Source organism: Pelobates fuscus, chromosome 7, assembly GCF_036172605.1.
Source record: "Pelobates fuscus isolate aPelFus1 chromosome 7, aPelFus1.pri, whole genome shotgun sequence".
Taxonomy (NCBI): Eukaryota; Metazoa; Chordata; class Amphibia; order Anura; family Pelobatidae; genus Pelobates; species Pelobates fuscus.
In genome coordinates, this window is record NC_086323.1 from 45,384,129 (window position 1) to 45,404,816 (window position 20,688).

At 45.6% G+C, this 20,688-nt stretch overlaps 1 protein-coding gene across 2 annotated transcripts in view; it reads left to right on the forward strand.

The window, feature by feature from the left end:
- FGGY (FGGY carbohydrate kinase domain containing) overlaps positions 1-20,688 on the forward strand; it is a 291,415-nt gene that overhangs the window by 214,002 nt on the left and 56,725 nt on the right. For both annotated transcript variants that reach the window (XM_063428025.1, XM_063428026.1), the window contains one exon: positions 5,287-5,434. In XM_063428025.1, coding sequence (XP_063284095.1) covers positions 5,287-5,434 — 148 coding nt within the window. The remainder of the gene's footprint in view (positions 1-5,286; positions 5,435-20,688) is intronic.

Genomic DNA, 20,688 nt, shown 5'->3' on the forward strand with positions numbered 1-20,688 from the left:
ATCTAGTCTGCCCAGTTTTCTAAATACTTTCATTAGTCCCTGGCCTTATCTTATAGTTAGGATAGCCTTATGCCTATCCCACGCATGCTTAAACTCCTTTACTGTGTTAACCTCTACCACTTCAGCTGGAAGGCTATTCCATGCATCCACTACCCTCTCAGTAAAGTAATACTTCCTGGTATTATTTTTAAACCTTTGTCCCTCTAATTTAAGACTATGTCCTCTTGTTGTGGTAGTTTTTCTTCTTTTAAATATAGTCTCCTCCTTTACTGTGTTGATTCCCTTTATGTATTTAAATGTTTCTATCATATCCCCCCTGTCTCGTCTTTCCTCCAAGCTATACATGTTAAGATCCTTCAACCTTTCCTGGTAAGTTTTATCCTGCAATCCATGAACCAGTTTAGTAGCCCTTCTTTGAACTCTCTCTAAGGTATCAATATCCTTCTGAAGATAGGGTCTCCAGTACTGTGTACAGTACTCCAAGTGAGGTCTCACCAGTGTTCTGTACAATGGCATGAGCACTTCCCTCTTTCTACTGCTAATACCTCTCCCTATACAACCAAGCATTCTGCTAGCATTTCCTGCTGCTCTATTACATTGTCTGCCTACCTTTAAGTCATCAGAAATAATCACCCCTAAATCCCTTTCCTCAGATGTTGAGGTTAGGACTCTATCAAATATTTTGTACTCTACCCTTGGGTTTTTACGTCCAAGATGCATTATCTTGCACTTATCCACATTAAATGTCAGTTGCCACAACTCTGACCATTTTTCTAGTTTACCTAAATCATTTTCCATTTGGCTTATCCCTCCTGGAACATCAACCCTGTTACATATCTTAGTATCATCCGCAAAAAGACACACCTTACCATCAAGATAGGAACATTGTCTGTTCCTAATGGACTTATTTAGTAAGCAGTGTATTGTGGTGAGTTGACAAAACGTAACATACCTATCCCGGTACATTGAGAATTCCAGAATTCAAAATTAGCAATTCTTAGTCATGTTTTGCAACCGTGCTGTAAAACTGCTGTTTTAAATAGGGTGTATTACAGTTAATCTAACTCTATTATTTGGCTGAAGTGTACCTACCTGTATTTTCTAAAATGTCACATACAGTCTAGTCCAGGCATGGGCAACCTTTGGCACTCCAGATGTTTTGGACTACACCCAGTGGCGTACTAAGGGGGGGGCGGGGGGGGCGGTCCGCCCCCGGTGCCATCCAGTAGGGGGGTGCCACACTCTGTCCCTCCTGCTGGTCGTCCTCTCCCTCGCGGCTCAGGCGCTCAGTGAGTGAGTCAGAGCACAGGGAGGGGATTCCCAGCCTGTGTTCTGAGTCATCACTGAGCACCAGGGATGCTGTTATGGAGTGTGCCAGCAGGGGGCACAGAGCGTGCATTCTGACAGGTTTCTCCCCTGCGGCCACTCTGCCTGCACCTCCTGCACTGCCTGGGCTGGGATGGAGAGAGACAGCCCCTGAATCATGGTAAGTTAATATAATTGTAAATTCCCCCTCACCCCCTCCCTCATTCACCCTGTCATCCCCCCTCCCTCAGTCACCCTGTCACCAGTCACCCCCCCTCAGTCACTCTGTCACCCCCCCACCCTGTCACCCCCCCCTCAGTCACCCTGTCACCCCCCTCAGTCACCCTGTCACCCCCCCCACCCTGTCACCCCCCTCAGTCACCCTGTCACCAGTCACCCCCTCAATCACCCTGTCACCCCCTCCCTCAGTCACCCTGTCACCCCCTCCCTCAGTCACCCTCTCACCCCCCCTCAGTCACCCTGTCACCCCCCTCAGTCACCCCCCACCCTGTCACCCCCCCAGTCATCCTGTCACCCCCCTCAGTCACCCTGTCACCCCCCCACCCTGTCACCCCCCCAGTCACCCTGTCACCCCCCTCAGTCACCCTGTCACCAGTCACCCCCCCTCAGTCACCCTGTCAGCCCCCTCAATCACCTTGTCACCCCCTCCCTCAGTCACCCTCTCACCCCCCCTCAATCACCCTGTCACCCCCCTCAGTCACCCTGTCACCCCCCCAACCTGTCACCCCCCCTCAATCACCCTGTCACCCCCCTCAGTCACCCTGTCACCCCCCCACCCTGTCATCCCCTCAGTCACCCTGTCACCAGTCACCCCTCCTCAGTCACCCTGTCAGCCCCCTCAATCACCCTGTCACCCCCTCCCTCAGTCACCCTCTCACCCCCCCCAGTCACCCTGTCACCCCCCCTCAGTCACCCTGTCACCAGTCACCTCCCCAGTCACCCTGTCACCCCCCCTCAGTCACCCTGTCACCCCCTCCCTCAGTCACCCTCTCACCCCCCCTCAGTCACCCTGTCACCCCCCCTCAGTCACCCTGTCACCAGTCACCTCCCCAGTCACCCTGTCACCCCCCCTCAGTCACCCTGTCACCCCCCCTCAGTCACCCTGTCACCCCCCCTCAGTCACTCTGTCACCCCCCAGTCACTCTGTCATCCCCCCTTAGCCACTCAGTCACCCTGTCACCCCCTCAGTCACCCTGTCACCCCCCCCAGTCACTCTGTCACCAGTCACCCCCTCCCCAGTCACCCTGTCACCAGTCACCCCCTCCCTCAGTCACCCTGTCACCCCGTCACTCTGTCACCTGTCACCCCCCCAGTCACCAGTCACCCCCTCTCTCAGTCACCCCCCCTCAGTCACTCTGTCACCAGTCACCCCCTCCCTCAGTCACCCTGTCACCCCCTCCCTCAGTCACCCTGTCACCCCCTCCCTCAGTCACCAGTCACCCCCTCCCTCAGTCACCCTGTCACCCCCTCCCTCAGTCACCAGTCAACCCCTCCCTCAGTCACCCTCTCACCCAGTCACCCCCTCCCTCAGTCACTCTGTAACCCCCTCACTCTGCCACCAGTCATCCCCTCACTCTGCCACCAGTCACCCCCTCCCTCAGTCACCAGTCACCCCTCCAGTCAATCTGTTCGTCACCCCCTCCCTCAGTCACCCTGTCACCCCCTCCCTCAGTCACTCAGTCACCCTGTCACCCCCTCCCTCAGTCACTCTGTCACTAACCACCCCCTCACTCTGCCACCTGTCATCCCCTCACTCTGCCACCTGTCATCCCCTCACTCTGCCACCTGTCATCCCCTCACTCTGCCACCTGTATCTCCCTCCTTCCCTCACTCTGCCACCTGTCACTCCCTCTTTCCCTCACTCTGCTACCTGTCACTCCCTCCCACGCTCTTTCAGCCCCTCCCTCCTACGCTCTGCCACCTGTCCCCTCCTCACTCTGCCAACCCTATCCCACAGCACACTATGTGCCTTACAATGCCCTACACATACTACATCCCTATCCCACCCCCACACTATGTGTCTTACCCATACTACATCCCTATCACCCCTACACCAGGTCTGTCTCCTAAATTACTATCAATAAAGATTTGTATCAGGACAAGTAGATTGTCACGGCAGACAAGTAGATTGGGCAAACACTTTAGTCCCTGGACAATTAGGTTTTTTTTTTTTTTTTTTCAACACCCCTGCCCTCTCTACCATATACACCCCTGCCATATACACCCCCGCCATGTCATAATATCCTCCCTGCTATAAACCCACTACCTGGTCATAATTCCCACCCTGGCATATACCCCTTTAACATGTCCTATAATACCCACACTGCCATAATCCCCTCCCTGCTATATACCTCCACCGTATCATAATACACACCCTGCCATACACCCTGGCCCTGCCTTGACATAATATCCTCTCTTCCATATAACACCCAATCCCATTGTTCCCACCCGTGACATAAAACACCATACACTCACCACCTCACCTGCAGTCACCTCCTTCAATCCACTGTGTGCAATGGCACACACTGTCATAGTATCCATCACACTGTCCCTCCCTGCCATATACCTTTCTCCTGATAGTAATACTCACCCACTTACATATACATCCACGTTGTCACATTACCCCAGACAGATAGGACAGATATATACTGGAAGGCAGTGAGATTAAACATTTTTATGGACCATATAGGAGTTTGTGTACGCCCTGCAGTAAGCCGGCAGCCGGGGTATGACGTCATCCTGGCATCAGCATCACTACTGGTCGTGCAAGTGAGCTGTGAAGGAAGAGCACAGAGATCCCAGCCCAGCAGCAACCGCTTGTCACTCCCAGAGTAAGGTAGGGAGGTTGGTTGGACCTCTTAATAACTAAATGCATGTGTATATCTGTGGTTGTGTATATGTTTAGTAGATAGCTCCCTAATTTGGTGTCCTTAAATATGTCAATCCCACATAAGGATAACAAATAAGTGAGTTATCTACTAAACAACCTAAAGATTCAAATTAAGAAAAAGGCTTTTTAAATTTTGATCTTTTAGCTGTTTAGTAGAGAATTCCCTAAATTGGTGCCCTTATGTGAGATTCCATATGTAAAGATACCAAATTAGGGTGCTGTTTAGCAGATAGCTCCCTTATTTGGTGTCCTTAAATATGGCAATCCAACATCTCAGCATCTTGCCAACACTACACACAAACACATCCCTGCATTCCAGTGTAAACACTACATACAAACACACCTCTGTATTAAAACATCACAATTATATATAACCACACCACTGCATCTCGCCAACACTACACACAAAAGCATGCCTGCATTAAAATGCCAACACTACATACAAACACACCCATTCATTCACTCACACTTACTCCATACAAAAGCATGCTTACATTGAAACATGCAAGCACTGCTCAATGCTACATACATTAAAAAAATTGTGGGTGTTTTGTACATTTTAAAGTGCAGGGGGGAGGGGGGTGCCAAAACTAGGACCCGCCCCGGGTGCCATATGCTCTAGGTACGCCCCTGACTACACCTTCCATGATGCTCTGCAAGCATTATGGATGTAAGAGCATTGTGGGGGATGTAGTCCACAACATCTGGAGTGCTGAAGGTTGCCTATCCCTGGCTCTAGTCACATTAGAATGTATATCCATAAAATAACATTTTGCTTTGATAGATCTTCTAAAAGTGATTTTATACCGAGAACAATTAACCTTGATTGATCTGTACTTTTTATTTTCCATAAAGACCCAATACACAGGATGATACTGTTAATATTGATTACTCTGTGTAATCAGTAAGATCCCAGTGCTAATTGCTGATTAAACTATTCTGCCTTATTCATGTGGAGATTAAACACGTTTTTTCAGTCTGATTTTTATTGTGTTGTATTTTCCTCTCCAGCCCAGATGTACAAATGTTTATATTACATGGAATAAACCTTTTTTATGTTTTATTTCTAGGGGCCAACATATATATACATATTTAAACAATCACCTGGATCGAATTAAGGCATCTGGGCCCGTGGGGTTTCTTGCGGCTGATTTGCATGTTTGGCCGGATTTCCATGGTAACAGATCTCCTTTGGCCGATCCGACAATGAAGGGTGCGGTGAGTACATCTGTGATGTAATTCCAGTAAAATACAAGTTTAGCAGGCTAAGATTGCCACAAGGCATATGTATGTATATGTGTTTGTAGTATCAGTTGGTTAATTACACGTAGCTAAGATACTGTCATCACTGTACTGACCAGGTGCAGGAATGTAAGAACTGGAATTACGCGTCCCTCTCCTTTGTATCAGATGAGCCACGTGGTTAGACCGGATGGATGAGTTTAGACTCTATTCATTAAATAGGTTAAGGGTATGTGTGGGTGTAGTTAATTGTGGGAGGAGCTACAGTGCTATATAAGGAATGTACTCTATGTATTCAGTACTCAGACTTTGCTGTATTTTGGTGACGCTAGTCCCTCTGAGTCCCGATCGGTGATCCAATAAAGAATCTCTTCCTTCCTGAAGAAACCTGTGTCCATCTCTCTGTGCTTGGCTTCCGTCAGTTTCTCCGGTATCATTTGGTGCATTGGCCGGGAAGCTCATCGTTCAACGGTAGCTGAGAGGCAGAGGCGTGAGACGGTCTATCTTTGCCCACGTTCTCTACGGCTGCACCCCTGAACTTCTGCGTGGACCTCCCTTCGTCTCGGCGCCACTGGTCTGTTGTCCAGGAGATCATCGGCCTCTACGTGAGAAGTGCTGGGGTGTCCCCGTCGATGAGTGTGAACTCAGGTTCAGGAACGAGGAGGTAAGATAACTGCTGTTTTAGACGGCAGGACCCGCTAGGGGTATACCGATTGTGCGGTAGGCCCAAAGGGGTTTTTGAATCTGTATCTGCCCCCTCTGTCGGAGGGAAGGAGCGAAGGCGCACCGCTCGATCGAACGCTCTTTAGTCAGACCGTTTGATTTGGTTAGTCAGGCGGGGTCCTGGTGTAAGATAGCCCTAGCCGGACACCGGTGTCTTGTCTAGACTAGCGTTCTAGGGTGTATATTATGTTCGCTAGGTCGGAGGGACCGGGAGACTAAGCGGCGCCTGTGTAAATTCGGTTCGCTAGTTCTCATCCTATCTGGGCTAAGTGGGAAGGCGTGTAAATTTGGAACCCACTAGACTTTTGATAGTACGACTAAGAGGCGCCTGTGTAAATTCGGATCTCTAGCTCGTTGTATAGTGCGACTAAGAGGCGCCTGTGTAAATTCGGATCTCTAGCTCGCTATGTATATGTGGTGATTGGGCAGTGTGGCTAACCAAAACGGGTGTATATAGTTTTAGGTAGTCCATTCAAGGTACTGGCCAATAGTTTAGTTGGGAATTGTAAATGTGTTAACGATTGTTTTAGTAAAGTGTATATCTTGTTAGATAGCGCGAGCTCAGCCGTCTAGCGAGAGTGTTAATAGTGTGTTGCTGTATTATAGTGCACGGTACCATAACCCTGTATATTTACTGACATTGTATAATAAGTACTAATCATTGTCGTCCATTGCATGTTTTAACACCATAACCACTAATAATTGTATTGTGACCTTAACTTGTGCTTTGACCTATGCTAACCGTACTGTAACCGCTATTTGTAAAAGACGATGTTACTGGGTGTGTTATAGACGGGTAATTCGTATATAGAGAATTATAGCGTGGGTGACTGTGTAGTTACGCCAAAGGGCATAATATTGATTATATAGTGACTGGTGTAGCAGCTGTGTGTGTACGGGAATTCCCTGAGTGTTTATTGTTATGGTGTACGTTTCACTTGGTAACCATACCACGTGGTGCTGTTGCCAGAGGAAACGGGTGTGACTGTTGAATAGTACGCGTGTATAGTAATCGTTGTCGACGACGTTCCACTGTTAAATATGGGCGCGTCGCAGTCAACGATTCCGGATCCCTTAGGATGTATGGTTAAGAATTTTAAAAAGGGATTCAAAGTTTGTGATTTTGGGGTTAAGATGTCCCCTGTACGTTTGGTCACTTTGTGCACTAGGGAGTGGCCTACTTTGGTTGCGGCATGGCCGCCACGTGGCAGTTTGGATCCAACTCTGGTACAGCGCTTACACGTGGCTGTATCAGGTAGGCCTGAACTTTACGGCCAGTTTCCTTATATTGATTGTTGGAGACAGGCCGTAAATGACTCGCCAAAATGGCTCCAGACATGCCACGAGGAACAGTGTCGCCTCATGGTAGCTAGGACTTGTTCGTCCACTAGGGCTGGTGTTAGGCCCATTTTGGACACGCCCCCTGAGTCCGAGATCCCTTTGCCGCCCCCTTACTTTCCGGTAAGAGGAAGTGACGCAAATACAGGAAGTCCTGTAACCCTTCCCTCATTACCCTCATCCACTTCCGCTTCCTCCTCCAGTACAGGATCCACCCCCCCTCGTACTAAATCTCCCCTTCCGGAACCAGAACCCACCCCCATTAGAAACGAATATCCTGATTTGGCGCCACTTCAGACTTCCGGTCAAGCTTCATCTAGCTCGGCCCGAAGTGTTCTATTCACTACCTTTTCCCAAAACCAACCTCCCACATCCCCATACCCTATATCTCCCCGACCGGAACCCATGACTGACGCTTCCCTACGTAGCCCCATCCAAACCCGACAGTTGACTGGTGCCCAACAATTAAAGCACTATCAGATGCCTCTTCGCTTAAATCCCGGGTCAGCTTATATCGATGCCGCAGGTCAAATGGCACACGCTGACCCTGTCTTCGTATATGTCCCTTTCACCACTACCGACCTTTTAAACTGGAAGACCCATAATTCCTCGTATACTGAGAAACCACAAGCCATGACTGATCTGTTCACCTCAATAGTACAGACACATAATCCGACATGGGCTGATTGCCAGCAGTTATTAATGACTTTATTTAACAATGAGGAAAGGACAAGAATAAATCAAGCAGCCATTAAAGCATTAGAGGATAGAGCCCGTGCTTTGAACCAAGCTAATCCAGCAGCATGGGCCGCAACACATTATCCCAACACTGATCCCGATTGGAACGTAAATGGTGCTGATATGGTTCAACTCAGAGCCTATAGAGACGCTATAATTGCTGGCATGAAAGCCGGAGGAAAGAAAGCCATTAACATGTCGAAGACAGTTGAGGTGATCCAGAAAAGCGATGAAGCGCCCAGTGTCTTTTATGACCGATTATTGGAGGCGTACCGCTTGTACACCCCCTTTAATCCGGAAGACGCAGACAATTCCCGAATGGTTAACTCCGCCTTTGTCAGCCAAGCTTACGGAGATATTAAGCGCAAGCTACAAAAGTTAGAAGGGTTTGCAGGTATGTCAATCTCCCAACTAATGGAGGTAGCTAATAAGGTCTATATGAATAGGGAAACAGAAAGCAAGAAAGAGGAGGAGCGCAAGATGCGTAAAAAGGCTGATATGCTAGCGGTAGCGATCGCAGGCGTAGATAAACGGGGCCCAGATAGAGGCAATAATAGATGGAGTAGGGAGCCTTTGAGTAGGGATCAGTGTGCGTATTGCAAGGAAGAAGGGCATTGGAGGAACGAATGTCCGCAAAGAGAGCAGTACGAGAGAGACCAACCCAGGGCAGGCTACGGAAACTTTAGAGGCAGAGCGAGAGGTAGAGGAGGTCCCGGAGGGAGTAATGGTTATAGAGGGAGTAATGGGAACAGAGGAAGTGTTAGGGAAGACAGGTATATTCCAGCAGCGCAAAGGTCTCGCGATAGAGAAGGTAGGGACTTTGTAGGATTGGCTGACACGGTCATGGAGGACTATTGATACCGACCGGGCTCCATCCCCCTTGGTCGAGCGGAGCCTATGGTCGATGTATCAATAGGGGGGAAAAGGAGTGCGTTCATGATCGACACTGGTGCTGAACATTCAGTGGTGACTAATCTAGTTGCTCCTCCATCTGGAAGGACTATTACTGTGATAGGAGCAACTGGAAGAAGTGCTGAAAGACCGGTTCTTAAAAGTCGACTCTGTACATTGGGAGGCCACGTAGTAAAACACCAATTCCTTTATATGCCTGAATGTCCAGTCCAATTGCTGGGACGTGATATGCTATCCAAATTACAAGCGCAGATTACGTTCCTACCAGATGGAACAACATCTTTAAAGTTTAATGGACCTTCAGGTATTATGACTTTATCCGTACCAAAGGAAGAAGAGTGGCGACTTTATACAGTGTTGACTAGCCAAAACCCTAGGAGTGATGAGACATTGTTTAACATACCAGGAGTTTGGGCAGAGAACAACCCACCAGGACTGGCCCGCAATATTCCACCAATAAAAATTGAACTGAAACATGGGGTTTATCCAGTGAGCCTAAGACAATATCACATTCCGCAGAAGGCTAAGAAGAACATCCAATCCTATCTGGATAAGTTCATACGGTATGGTATCCTAAAATTCTGTACTTCCCCCTGGAACACCCCATTGCTGCCTGTTCAAAAGCCCGGCACAGATGAGTATCGACCTGTGCAGGACTTAAGAGCAGTCAATGATGCGGTTGTTAGCATACATCCAGTTGTACCCAATCCATATAACCTGCTTGCTTTAATTCCGGGCGGGGCTACTTACTTCACAGTCTTAGATCTCAAAGATGCCTTCTTTTGCCTCCGAATTGCCGCAGAAAGTCAATGTATTTTCGCTTTCCAATGGGAGAACGCTGTAACGGGCTCAAAACGCCAAATGACTTGGACAAGACTGCCCCAAGGGTTTAAAAATTCACCTACCCTATTTGGTTCAGCCCTAAGTCAAGATCTATTGGATTTCGAGTCCATCCCAGGAGAGTGTGTATTGTTACAATATGTAGATGACTTGTTGATAGCAGCAGTTACAAAAGAAATCTGTCAGCAAGCAACGCACGATCTACTACACATTCTCTGGAAGGCAGGATACAAGGTGTCTAGAAAGAAGGCTCAGTTGTGTTTGCCAACTGTCAAGTATCTGGGGTTCCATATCTCTGAAGGTCAAAGAATTATGGGGCCAGAGAGAAAAGAAGCTGTCTGCCAAATACCAATACCCAAGAATAGAAGACAAGTGCGAGAGTTCTTGGGGGCAGCAGGCTTCTGTAGGATATGGATTCCCAGCTATGCGATACTGGCAAAACCTCTGTACGCAGCTATCAAAGGTACAGAGCACGACCCCTTCCTATGGACCCAAGAACAGCAAACGGCATTTGAAGATGTGAAGAAGGCTTTGATGAGTGCCCCAGCATTAGGTCTACCTGATCACACACGACCATTCTACCTGTATGTACACGAGCAAAGAAGAATGGCTGTGGGAGTATTGACACAGTACTTGGGATCATGGCAAAGACCTGTTGCCTACATGTCTAAACAATTGGATGCAGTGGCCAGCGGACTTCCACCTTGTCTAAGAGCCGTAGCTGCAGCCGCCCTGCTAGTAGCTGAAGCCGATAAACTCACTCTGGGTCAAGAACTTTATGTACGAGTCCCACATGCAGTACAGACGTTGTTGGATTACAAAGGAAATCATTGGTTTAGTAATAGCCGTATGACCAAGTATCAAGCAATGTTGTGTGAAAACCCAAGAGTGCATTTAGAGACTGTAAACACCTTAAATCCAGCTACCCTTTTGCCACAACCTACTGAAAGTCAACATGATTGTCTGGAAGTAATGGATGAAGTATTCTCAAGTAGACCAGATCTTCGTGATTTTCCCATCCAGAACCCCGATGTTCAATATTACACCGACGGCAGTAGTTATGTGAAAGAAGGGATCCGCTATGCAGGATATGCAGTGACAACAATAGACAAGGTGATAGAAGCTCGGCCACTGGCGAAAGGAACATCAGCACAAAAGGCAGAATTAATAGCACTAACACGAGCGTTACAATTGGCTGAAGGTTTAAGAGTAAATATCTATACGGACTCTAAGTATGCGTTTTTAACCACTCATGCCCACGGAGCTTTGTATAAAGAAAGAGGACTACTGAATTCAGAAGGCAAAGAAATCAAGTACGCAGCTGAAATCCTACAACTATTGGAAGCAGTGTGGGAGCCGAAAGAAGTCGGTATTATTCATTGTCGAGCACATCTGAGAGGTGATGGTGATGTAACCAAGGGAAATCGGATGGCAGATAGTGCAGCTAAGCGTGCTGCTGAATCAGGAAGACAGGAGTATGTGGGGCATATAGCTGCTCTTATACCAACTCCACTGTCCCAATGGACTCCAGTTTATACAGCTCAAGAAGAGGAGTGGTTAAAGACTGAACCGGGAAAGTATCTGGAGAACAAGTGGTATCAGCTAGAAGATGGAAGAATAGTTATACCAGCATCGCTAGCGGTAGAAATTGTCCAAAATTATCACAACGGGACACATTCTGGGAGAGACAGTACTGAAGAATCTCTTAGAAAACATTTCTACATACCAAGATTGTCCAACTTGACTCAGGCCATTGTACGTAGATGTGTAACGTGTGCTAAGAATAATGCAAGACAAGGACCAGTAAAGCCACCAGGAGTTCAGTTTATGGGGGGACTCCCCATGTCCGATCTACAAATAGACTTTACAGTGATGCCTAAATCGGGTGGACATCGTTACCTGCTGGTAATTGTGTGCACCTATTCAGGCTGGGTAGAAGCATGTCCTACTCGTACAGAGAAAGCAGGAGAAGTTGTGAGATTCCTGCTACGAGAAATAATACCCCGATATGGACTACCCTGTTCTATAGGATCGGACAATGGTCCAGCTTTTGTTCACCAGTGCCTACAACAACTGACTCATATGCTTGGTATAAAGTGGAGGCTTCATACTGCATATAGACCCCAGAGTTCTGGTAAGGTAGAGAGAATGAATAGAACTATAAAGAACCAGTTGGCTAAAATGTGTCAGGAAACCCAACTTAAGTGGAACGTTCTCTTACCCATAGCTTTATTGCGAATCCGCAGTACCCCTACCAGAAGGATGGGCCTCTCTCCTTTTGAAATCATGTATGGGCGACCACCTCCCGTACTTGGTAACTTAAGGGGGGACTTGAGTCAGTTGGGAGAAGGAATTACCCGGCAGCAGGTTGTAGAGTTGGGTAAGACTATGGAGGAGGTACAGAAATGGGTACAAGATAGATTACCTGTGAATATTTATCCCCCTGTTCATAGTTATCATCCAGGAGACCAAGTGTGGATTAAAGAGTGGAATACTGTACCGTTAGGGCCCAAGTGGAGAGGTCCTTATGTTGTTCTCTTGTCTACCCCTACAGCAATAAAAGTAGCAGAAGTGACTCCGTGGATACATCACTCCAGGGTTAAACCAGCAGCAGTCGATTCTTGGCAAGTTACAGCAGATCCAGAGAATCCCTGCAAGATCCGGTTAAAACGCACTACTCAGTCGGAGTAACGAGGAATTATTGTGGATTACAAATTTTATTGTTACAGGTGTGAGTGAGAAGGCCATAATAAAGCCTGTCCGCTTACCATCACATAGTGTATAAGCCAGGAAAGTCTCGAAGGGACACCTGTGAAGACGAGCAGAACTCCATTCCCTGCAGCCCTCACATCCTGGAAGCTGAGGCGCCATCGCACGGACGAAGACTGAGGATGACGGCGAAAGATGTGCTTTTGATAGTGTTTATTTATATGTGTTTTTATATTCAGGAAGGTAGAGGTACCGACACTCCTAGCTGTGAGGTATGCATTAAGACTACGAGAACAGGTAACCATATTTCCCAAACCCTAATTTGGCATTCACAATACGAGTGTAAAGGAGATGTATCGAGATGTAGATACTTAAATATAGATTATAGTGTGTGCCATTTAGGAGTAGGAGAACCTAAGTGCTTCAGTCCGGAGTATCAGCCTCGTACAATTTGGTTGACTCTCAGGAATGGAGATCCTCAGGGGACCCTAATTAATAAAACGGTGTTAGAATCCGTACATTCTTCGGGTGTTCTGCTATTTGATGCGTGTAAAGCGATATCGAGTGGTAGAAAGCCGTGGAATGTATGTGGGGATCTTAGATGGGAGAGGACGTATGGGTCTAACGATAAATATATTTGTCCCAGTAGCAAAAATAAATATGTGAGTCCTAGATGCCCAAATAGAGATTATAACTTTTGTCCATATTGGTCTTGTGTGGGGTGGGCAACTTGGGGACAGACAGTAGACAAAGACATGATAGTGACTAAGTTGCCGACTAGCCCTTATTGTAAGTCTATGGAATGCAACCCAGTCCATATACTCATTAATAACCCCGACAAGTTCTTAGATAAGTATGGAAATTTATTTGGGTTTCAAATATACGGGACGGGTTTAGACCCTGGGACAATATTATTTATAGGGATAGAGACTGATACGGTATCCTCCCAGACTCATCAAGTATACCATTCCTTTTACGAAGAGATGAGTATAGATAATAAGATCCCCCATAATGCTAAAAACCTGTTCATTGATCTAGCTGAAAGTATTGCCGGTAGTCTTAATGTTACCAACTGCTATGTGTGTGGAGGTACTAACATGGGAGACCAATGGCCTTGGGAAGCAAAGGAGGTAATGTCCGGTTCTGAGGCAGTTGACCAATTAATATCTACACAAGCCGATTATCATATGAGTGTTAGAGGTAAATCTGAGTGGAGATTAAAGACCTCCATCATAGGTTATGTTTGCATAGCAAGGAAAGGAATGATGTATAATACTTCTGTAGGAGAATTAACTTGTCTAGGGCAAAAAGCTTATGATGATGATACAAAGAATACAACTTGGTGGTCGGCTTCAAATGTCTCAGAACCATCTAACCCGTTTGCTAGATATGCCAATTTAAAGGATGTGTGGTTTGATCTATCCATCACATCTACTTGGAGAGCCCCAGCAAATTTGTACTGGATCTGTGGTAAGAAAGCCTATTCGGAGCTGCCACAGGACTGGGAAGGGGCATGTGTGTTGGGTATGCTCAAACCATCCTTCTTCTTGTTACCGATTGAAACAGGTGAGACTTTAGGTGTTAAAGTGTATGATGTGAATCATAGGAAGAAAAGGGGACCCATAGAGATAGGCGCCTGGGAAGATGATGAATGGCCTCCCCAGCGTATTATAGATTACTATGGGCCAGCCACGTGGGCTGAGGATGGTACCTTTGGTTATAGAACCCCTATTTATATGCTCAACCGTATTATAAGATTACAGGCGGTGGTTGAGATTATCACAAATGAGACATCACAAGCGCTCAATCTTCTAGCGAAGCATAACACCAGGATGAGGACAGCAGTATACCAAAATAGATTAGCCTTGGATTACCTTTTGGCAGTAGAGGGAGGTGTATGTGGGAAGTTTAACCTAAGCAATTGCTGTCTTCAAATAGATGACGAAGGGCAAGCAATAGCTGAGCTTACTAGCCATATGGTTAAACTAGCGCATGTGCCTACTCAGGTATGGAAAGGGTACAATCCAAGTAGTTGGTTTGGTAGCTGGTATGAGTGGTTTGGAGGGCTTAAGGCAGTGGTAGGTGGAGTCCTACTGATTTTACTGTTGTGTCTACTCCTGCCGTGTCTTATACCCTTAGTAGTTAGGTCTGTGCAAAGCCTGATAGGAAGTATAGCAGAGAGGAAGGCTGCTGCACAGATAATGGCGATATATAAGTATAAGGCTCTAGATCAGGGAGAACCAATGCAAGAAGATGAATGTTGAAGATTCACATCATAAGATAAGTCTGGTCTGGTTCATGGTAACCTGAGGTATATGCAAACCAAGGTTAAGTGATGCCTCAAGTAATTGTGAAATATCAGAGGCATCAAAGGGGGGAATGTGATGTAATTCCAGTAAAATACAAGTTTAGCAGGCTAAGATTGCCACAAGGCATATGTATGTATATGTGTTTGTAGTATCAGTTGGTTAATTACACGTAGCTAAGATACTGTCATCACTGTACTGACCAGGTGCAGGAATGTAAGAACTGGAATTACGCGTCCCTCTCCTTTGTATCAGATGAGCCACGTGGTTAGACCGGATGGATGAGTTTAGACTCTATTCATTAAATAGGTTAAGGGTATGTGTGGGTGTAGTTAATTGTGGGAGGAGCTACAGTGCTATATAAGGAATGTACTCTATGTATTCAGTACTCAGACTTTGCTGTATTTTGGTGACGCTAGTCCCTCTGAGTCCCGATCGGTGATCCAATAAAGAATCTCTTCCTTCCTGAAGAAACCTGTGTCCATCTCTCTGTGCTTGGCTTCCGTCAGTTTCTCCGGTATCACATCTGTGCGATATATGTTATATTATGCAAAAAATAAGTGTATCTGTTAGAAAAAAAGGGAAAACCTTTTTTAAAGAATTATTTTTCGATTACTTATAGCAATAATCCCTATAAAGTGTATTTTGAACTGTTTTAGCACTAGGTCTCCTACAGCAAAACAAAAGGAATATTGCACAAAGATATTGTTTTTCTGACCTAGAGCTGAATGATATAACCAGAAATAAACAGAACTCTGACAGTTAACTAGCTTTGTCAAGTTCATATCGATGGAAAAACGACTTGGTTATCACTGGTAAATGCTTACCAAACATGACCCATCAATATCTCTTAATGTTTACAATAACCTTTAGAATGTCTGGGTAGGTGATGGCTTTCCTCTCTAATTACCGGTATTTGTTGTAATGAGAAAAGAGAGTACGCTGCTGAGAGAGGATAGAGGTTAGAGGAAAAGTGGGGATCTAAATTGGGGAAAATGCAAGGTTGTGGAGCCTCGAATCACGCAAGAAAGGTGAAATGTTACTGTTTGAATTTAAAGAAACACTATGAAGTGTGCAGTGGAATTTTAACCCTGCAATATAAAACATTGCCGTTTTTTTTTTAGAAATTGCAATGTTCACATTGCAGGATTAACTACACATCTAGTGATTTCTTTCTGATAGCCAGAAGAGCTGCTTCCTCTTCCAGAGCTGAGGGAAACTGATAGCAGCAGTTGATTGGAGGAGCACGTTACTTGGTCACACATGTCTAGTTCCAATCCTTTGCTCCTCTATGAATAGCAATGGATTGGAGGAGATTGGGGGTGATGTTAACTTGGATACTGACCTCACCAAATGAGGAGCTGGAGTCCCAGCACTGGAAAGGAGGTGAGTAATATTTGTTAAGCTTACATTTTTTTTTTTGATCAGCAAAGGGGGCGAAATGTATGGCGAAGGATCGAAAGGAACCTATACTCCCAAAATAACTAAAGTTATTTTTTCCAGATTATTAGTTCACTTTGAGATTTAGTCACTTTCTATGTTTCAACATATTCCATAGATAGGTATTGTGAACACAAAATATGATAAATTAAGAACATGTCCGGAAATAGCTCATTCCAAAACCATTCTAGTTAAATGTAATGAGTGACTGTCTTTACTAGAAGAAAATATAAACGAGAAAATGTAAGGACATGGCTAGCCTCAGACCAACATGTCTGAAACTCATCTTCATTGTTGGAGTACCCAGTAAACCACAATTAATGAAAAGCAAGAATATGAATCAACAGCTTGAGCATGACACATCAGAGGACGAAAATAATATTGAGAATAGCATTTTGTTTTGACCTCCAGACGTTAACCTTCCAAACTGAGTGATGATCTGCTGGGAGGTGGAAGCTGCATCCCTCTGAACCAGGATCAGGTTGCCCTCAGTTCCTAGAATGTTAAAATTACAAACATGATTTAAACAATATCTGAAGGTTTGCTCCAGCAATTTCAAGGTTTTATGGGTAGAAACCAAAAGGACATTCAGGACCTGGGCATGTGAATATAGCATATCGAAATTTAAGATGCATAAGTTTACAAAAACCCATAACAGCCTCATGGACAAAGTCTAGCAGCTCAATCTCAATTGGTGTCATGTGCCCTGATACCTCTTGTCTGCTCTCTATAACCTTCTCCGTTGGAATCACACAGTGGTCTAATTTAGCAACTCATACAGCAGGAAACACTCTTGACCATCACCAATCTCTGTACCACCTCTAATCTCTTCAATGTTTCATTTCCTCTATCTGATCACCATCTGCTGTCCATTGACATCGGCATACTCTGTGCCCAAATTACATCACCCTCACCACATCAGTCTCGCAGAAACCTCCATTGTCTTGACCTACAGCGATTCTCCACCAACCTCCAAAGTCTCCTTTCACCCATCTCACCTGACCTAACACTGCAACCTCCCTCTACAACTTCACTCTCTCCTCTCAACTATACATCATAGCACCTACTACACATAAACACAGCAAGCACCCTCAAGTACCACCCTGGCACACAAAGCTGACCCGATACCTCTAAAAATGTTCCAGAACTGCTGAACGCTGCCGGAGAAAGTCTCACTTCCTCTGCATCTGACTTCCTTGACTATAAATTTATGCTGCACTCCTACAGTCTGTCTCTTTCCTCTTCAAAAGAAAACTACTTTAATTCACTCATAACCACACTCTCCCACGAGGCAAAATTACTGTTTCAAGCTTTTAACTCTCTTCTTTGCCCTGTTGTGCCTCCTCCTCCTACCAACTTGACCGCCACAAACTTTGCAACACACTTCACTGAGAAGATCTCTACAATCAGGAAAGAGATATCTCATCTCTCTCCCTCCCATACCAACTTTTTCCCTAACCACACTCCCTCAGCTGTCCTGCGCTCATTTGCACCTGCTACTCTAGAAGAGATTTCTGCTCTGCTCCATTCCTGCCGCCCCACCACCTGTTCCCTCGATCCTATTCACTCATATCTCATCCGCACTTTGTCTCCTTCTCTTGCTCTGCCTCTCACTAAAATTTTCAATCTCTCCCACTTCTCTGGCACATTTCCTCTACCCTTCAAACATGCAACCATTACCCAGATTCTGAAAAAGCCCAACATTGACCCTAATTCCCCATCCAACTACCACACTATCTCACTTCTGCCGTTTGCCTCCAAGATCCTTAAGAGAGTTGTGTATGCGAGATTGACAGACTTCCTCGAATCCAACTCTCTGCTTGGCCCACTTCAATCTGGATTCCGCACTCGTCACTCTGTTGAAACAGCTGTGACCAAAGTATCCAATGATTGTATCACTGCAAAATCCCATGCTTTTGACACTGTTGATCATCAACAGCTTCTTCTCATCTTTCGTAATCTCGGTTTACGAGATACTGCTCTCTCCTGGTGCTCTTCCTACCTCTCCCAACATTCTTTCAGTGTTTCTTTCTCTGGCTTTGCCTCTTCTCCCCAATCCCTCTCTGTTGGTGTTCCCCAAGTGTCTGTTCTTGGTCCCCTATTGTTCTCAATCTATACTGTCTCCCTTGGTAAACTCATTAGCTTCTTCGGCTTCCAGTATCATTTCTATGCAGATGACACAAATTAATCTGTCCAACCCTGATTTATCACCATCCCTCTTGACTCGTGTCTCTGATTGCCTCTCTGCTCCCCTCTTGACTCGTGTCTCTAATTGCCTCTCTGCTATTTCCAACTGGATCACTGCTCATTTCCTTAAACTTAACTTCTGGTCTTCCCTCCCTCAAGTGTTGCTATTCCCTTGTCTGTTTGCTTCTAAGTCAATGGCACTACTATCCGCTCTACCTCGCAGGCTAGCTGCCTAGGTGTTCTCTTTGACTCTGACCTCTCATTCACCCCTCATGTCCAATCAATCGCCAAAACCTGCCGCTTCCATTTCAAAACCATAGCGTGCATCCGACCCTGTTTAACACCTGATACGGCTAAGGTGCTTGTCTATGCCGCTGTCCTCTCTCGCCTTGACTACTGTAATCCACTTCTCAGTGGTCTTACGCGTTCCTAACTTGCCCTATTAAGTATATAATGAATGCGGCAGTGAGGCTCATCTTCCTGTTTGCCTTCACCTCCCACGCAGCCCCCCTTTGTCAGTCCCTCCATTGGCTTCCCATAAGATAAAGTACTCAATTTAAAATCATGATACTTGCTTACAAATCTCTACACAATGCTGCTCCGACCTATTTATCTGACTAATACACAGATATGTCCCGTCTAGGCCCCTACACTCTGCCAATGACCTATGTCCAACCTCTGTCCGTACTCCTACCTCAGATGCTTGCCTTAAAGACTTCTCTAGGGCTGCACCATTCCTATGGAACGCCCTTCCTCTGTCTGTTAGATTTTCACTCCAATCCTTCAAAAAATCTTTGAAAACGCACTTTTTCAGGAATGCATATCAATTAAACTGTAAATTTCTCTGTAAGCTTTCTCTCCCTGCACCCTGATTCCATTCTTGCAACTGTCATCAAAACAAAACACTAAGCCCTCAGTGAATATTTTCCAAGCAACCTACATTTCTACCCTACCCTTACCTTTTGTGTCACTTTACCCCGCACACTCTAGCATGTAAGTTCATTGAGCAGGGCCCTCAATCCCTCGATTCCTGTGTGTCCTACTCGTCTGGTTACAAACATGTATCTGTTAGTCCACCCATTGTACAGCGCTGAGGAACTTGTTGGTGCTTTATAAATAATAATAATAATTATGTCATACTAAATAATTTAGTGGACCCTAAGGATTGTCTGAGAATGAATAATCTCCTTGTGAGGGGGATCCCTGAAACTATCTCAAATGAAAACTGACCTCTTACAGCTCAGATGTTTTTCCAAGCTCTGCAGTTGGATGTTTCTCCAGACCTGTTTATCCTGGACAAAGTCCAAAACGTGTACAGTCAGAATCTCTACCCTGTGATCTGCTTTTTCAAGGGCACTTTTTCCACATTAAAGAACTGTCACTCGAGCAAAGAGAGGAAGAATTTTACTTAATATTATTCCAGTATACAGGTATTTGCTTATTTGTCTACTGCTCCATTGTGTTAATAAACCTTTAGGCAAATACTGTTGTTTTGACCCACTTACTGATCGCCAATTTTCTCACCCAAAGAGGGTCTTAAGATAGTTAAGAAGTGGGACATTGAGGTTAGTTCACATATGCATGATTTCGTAAGTTGTGTTGGTTTAAAATGTTCTCTCAATGTAGTTGAATAGATATCATTTGAGCTGTATTAAAGTTGCTATTTTGTTTCTGGAGACCTTTTTAAATATGGTTTATTTTTTCTCAAAGAGACACTATTATCACCAAAACAATGTTAGCCTAACGAAGCGCTCTTGGTGTATAGACTGTAACGGATAGACCGGCACCCCGACTGGGTACCTCCGTTGAAGGATGCTCCTAGCGCTTCCTGAGGGTTTCCAGCACTCCAGCAGACACCATAACCACCGTAGACTCCTTCAGAGAGCAAAACAGGAACAAGCTCTTACAAGAGCTTAGCAGGGAATAAAGCAAGAGAGTATGCAGAGCATAGCAATCCCTTGTAGCAGATTCCCCCAATAAGAGACGGCACTCCAAATTGAGGGTGAAATAGAACTGAACTTTTATTCAATCACTCTG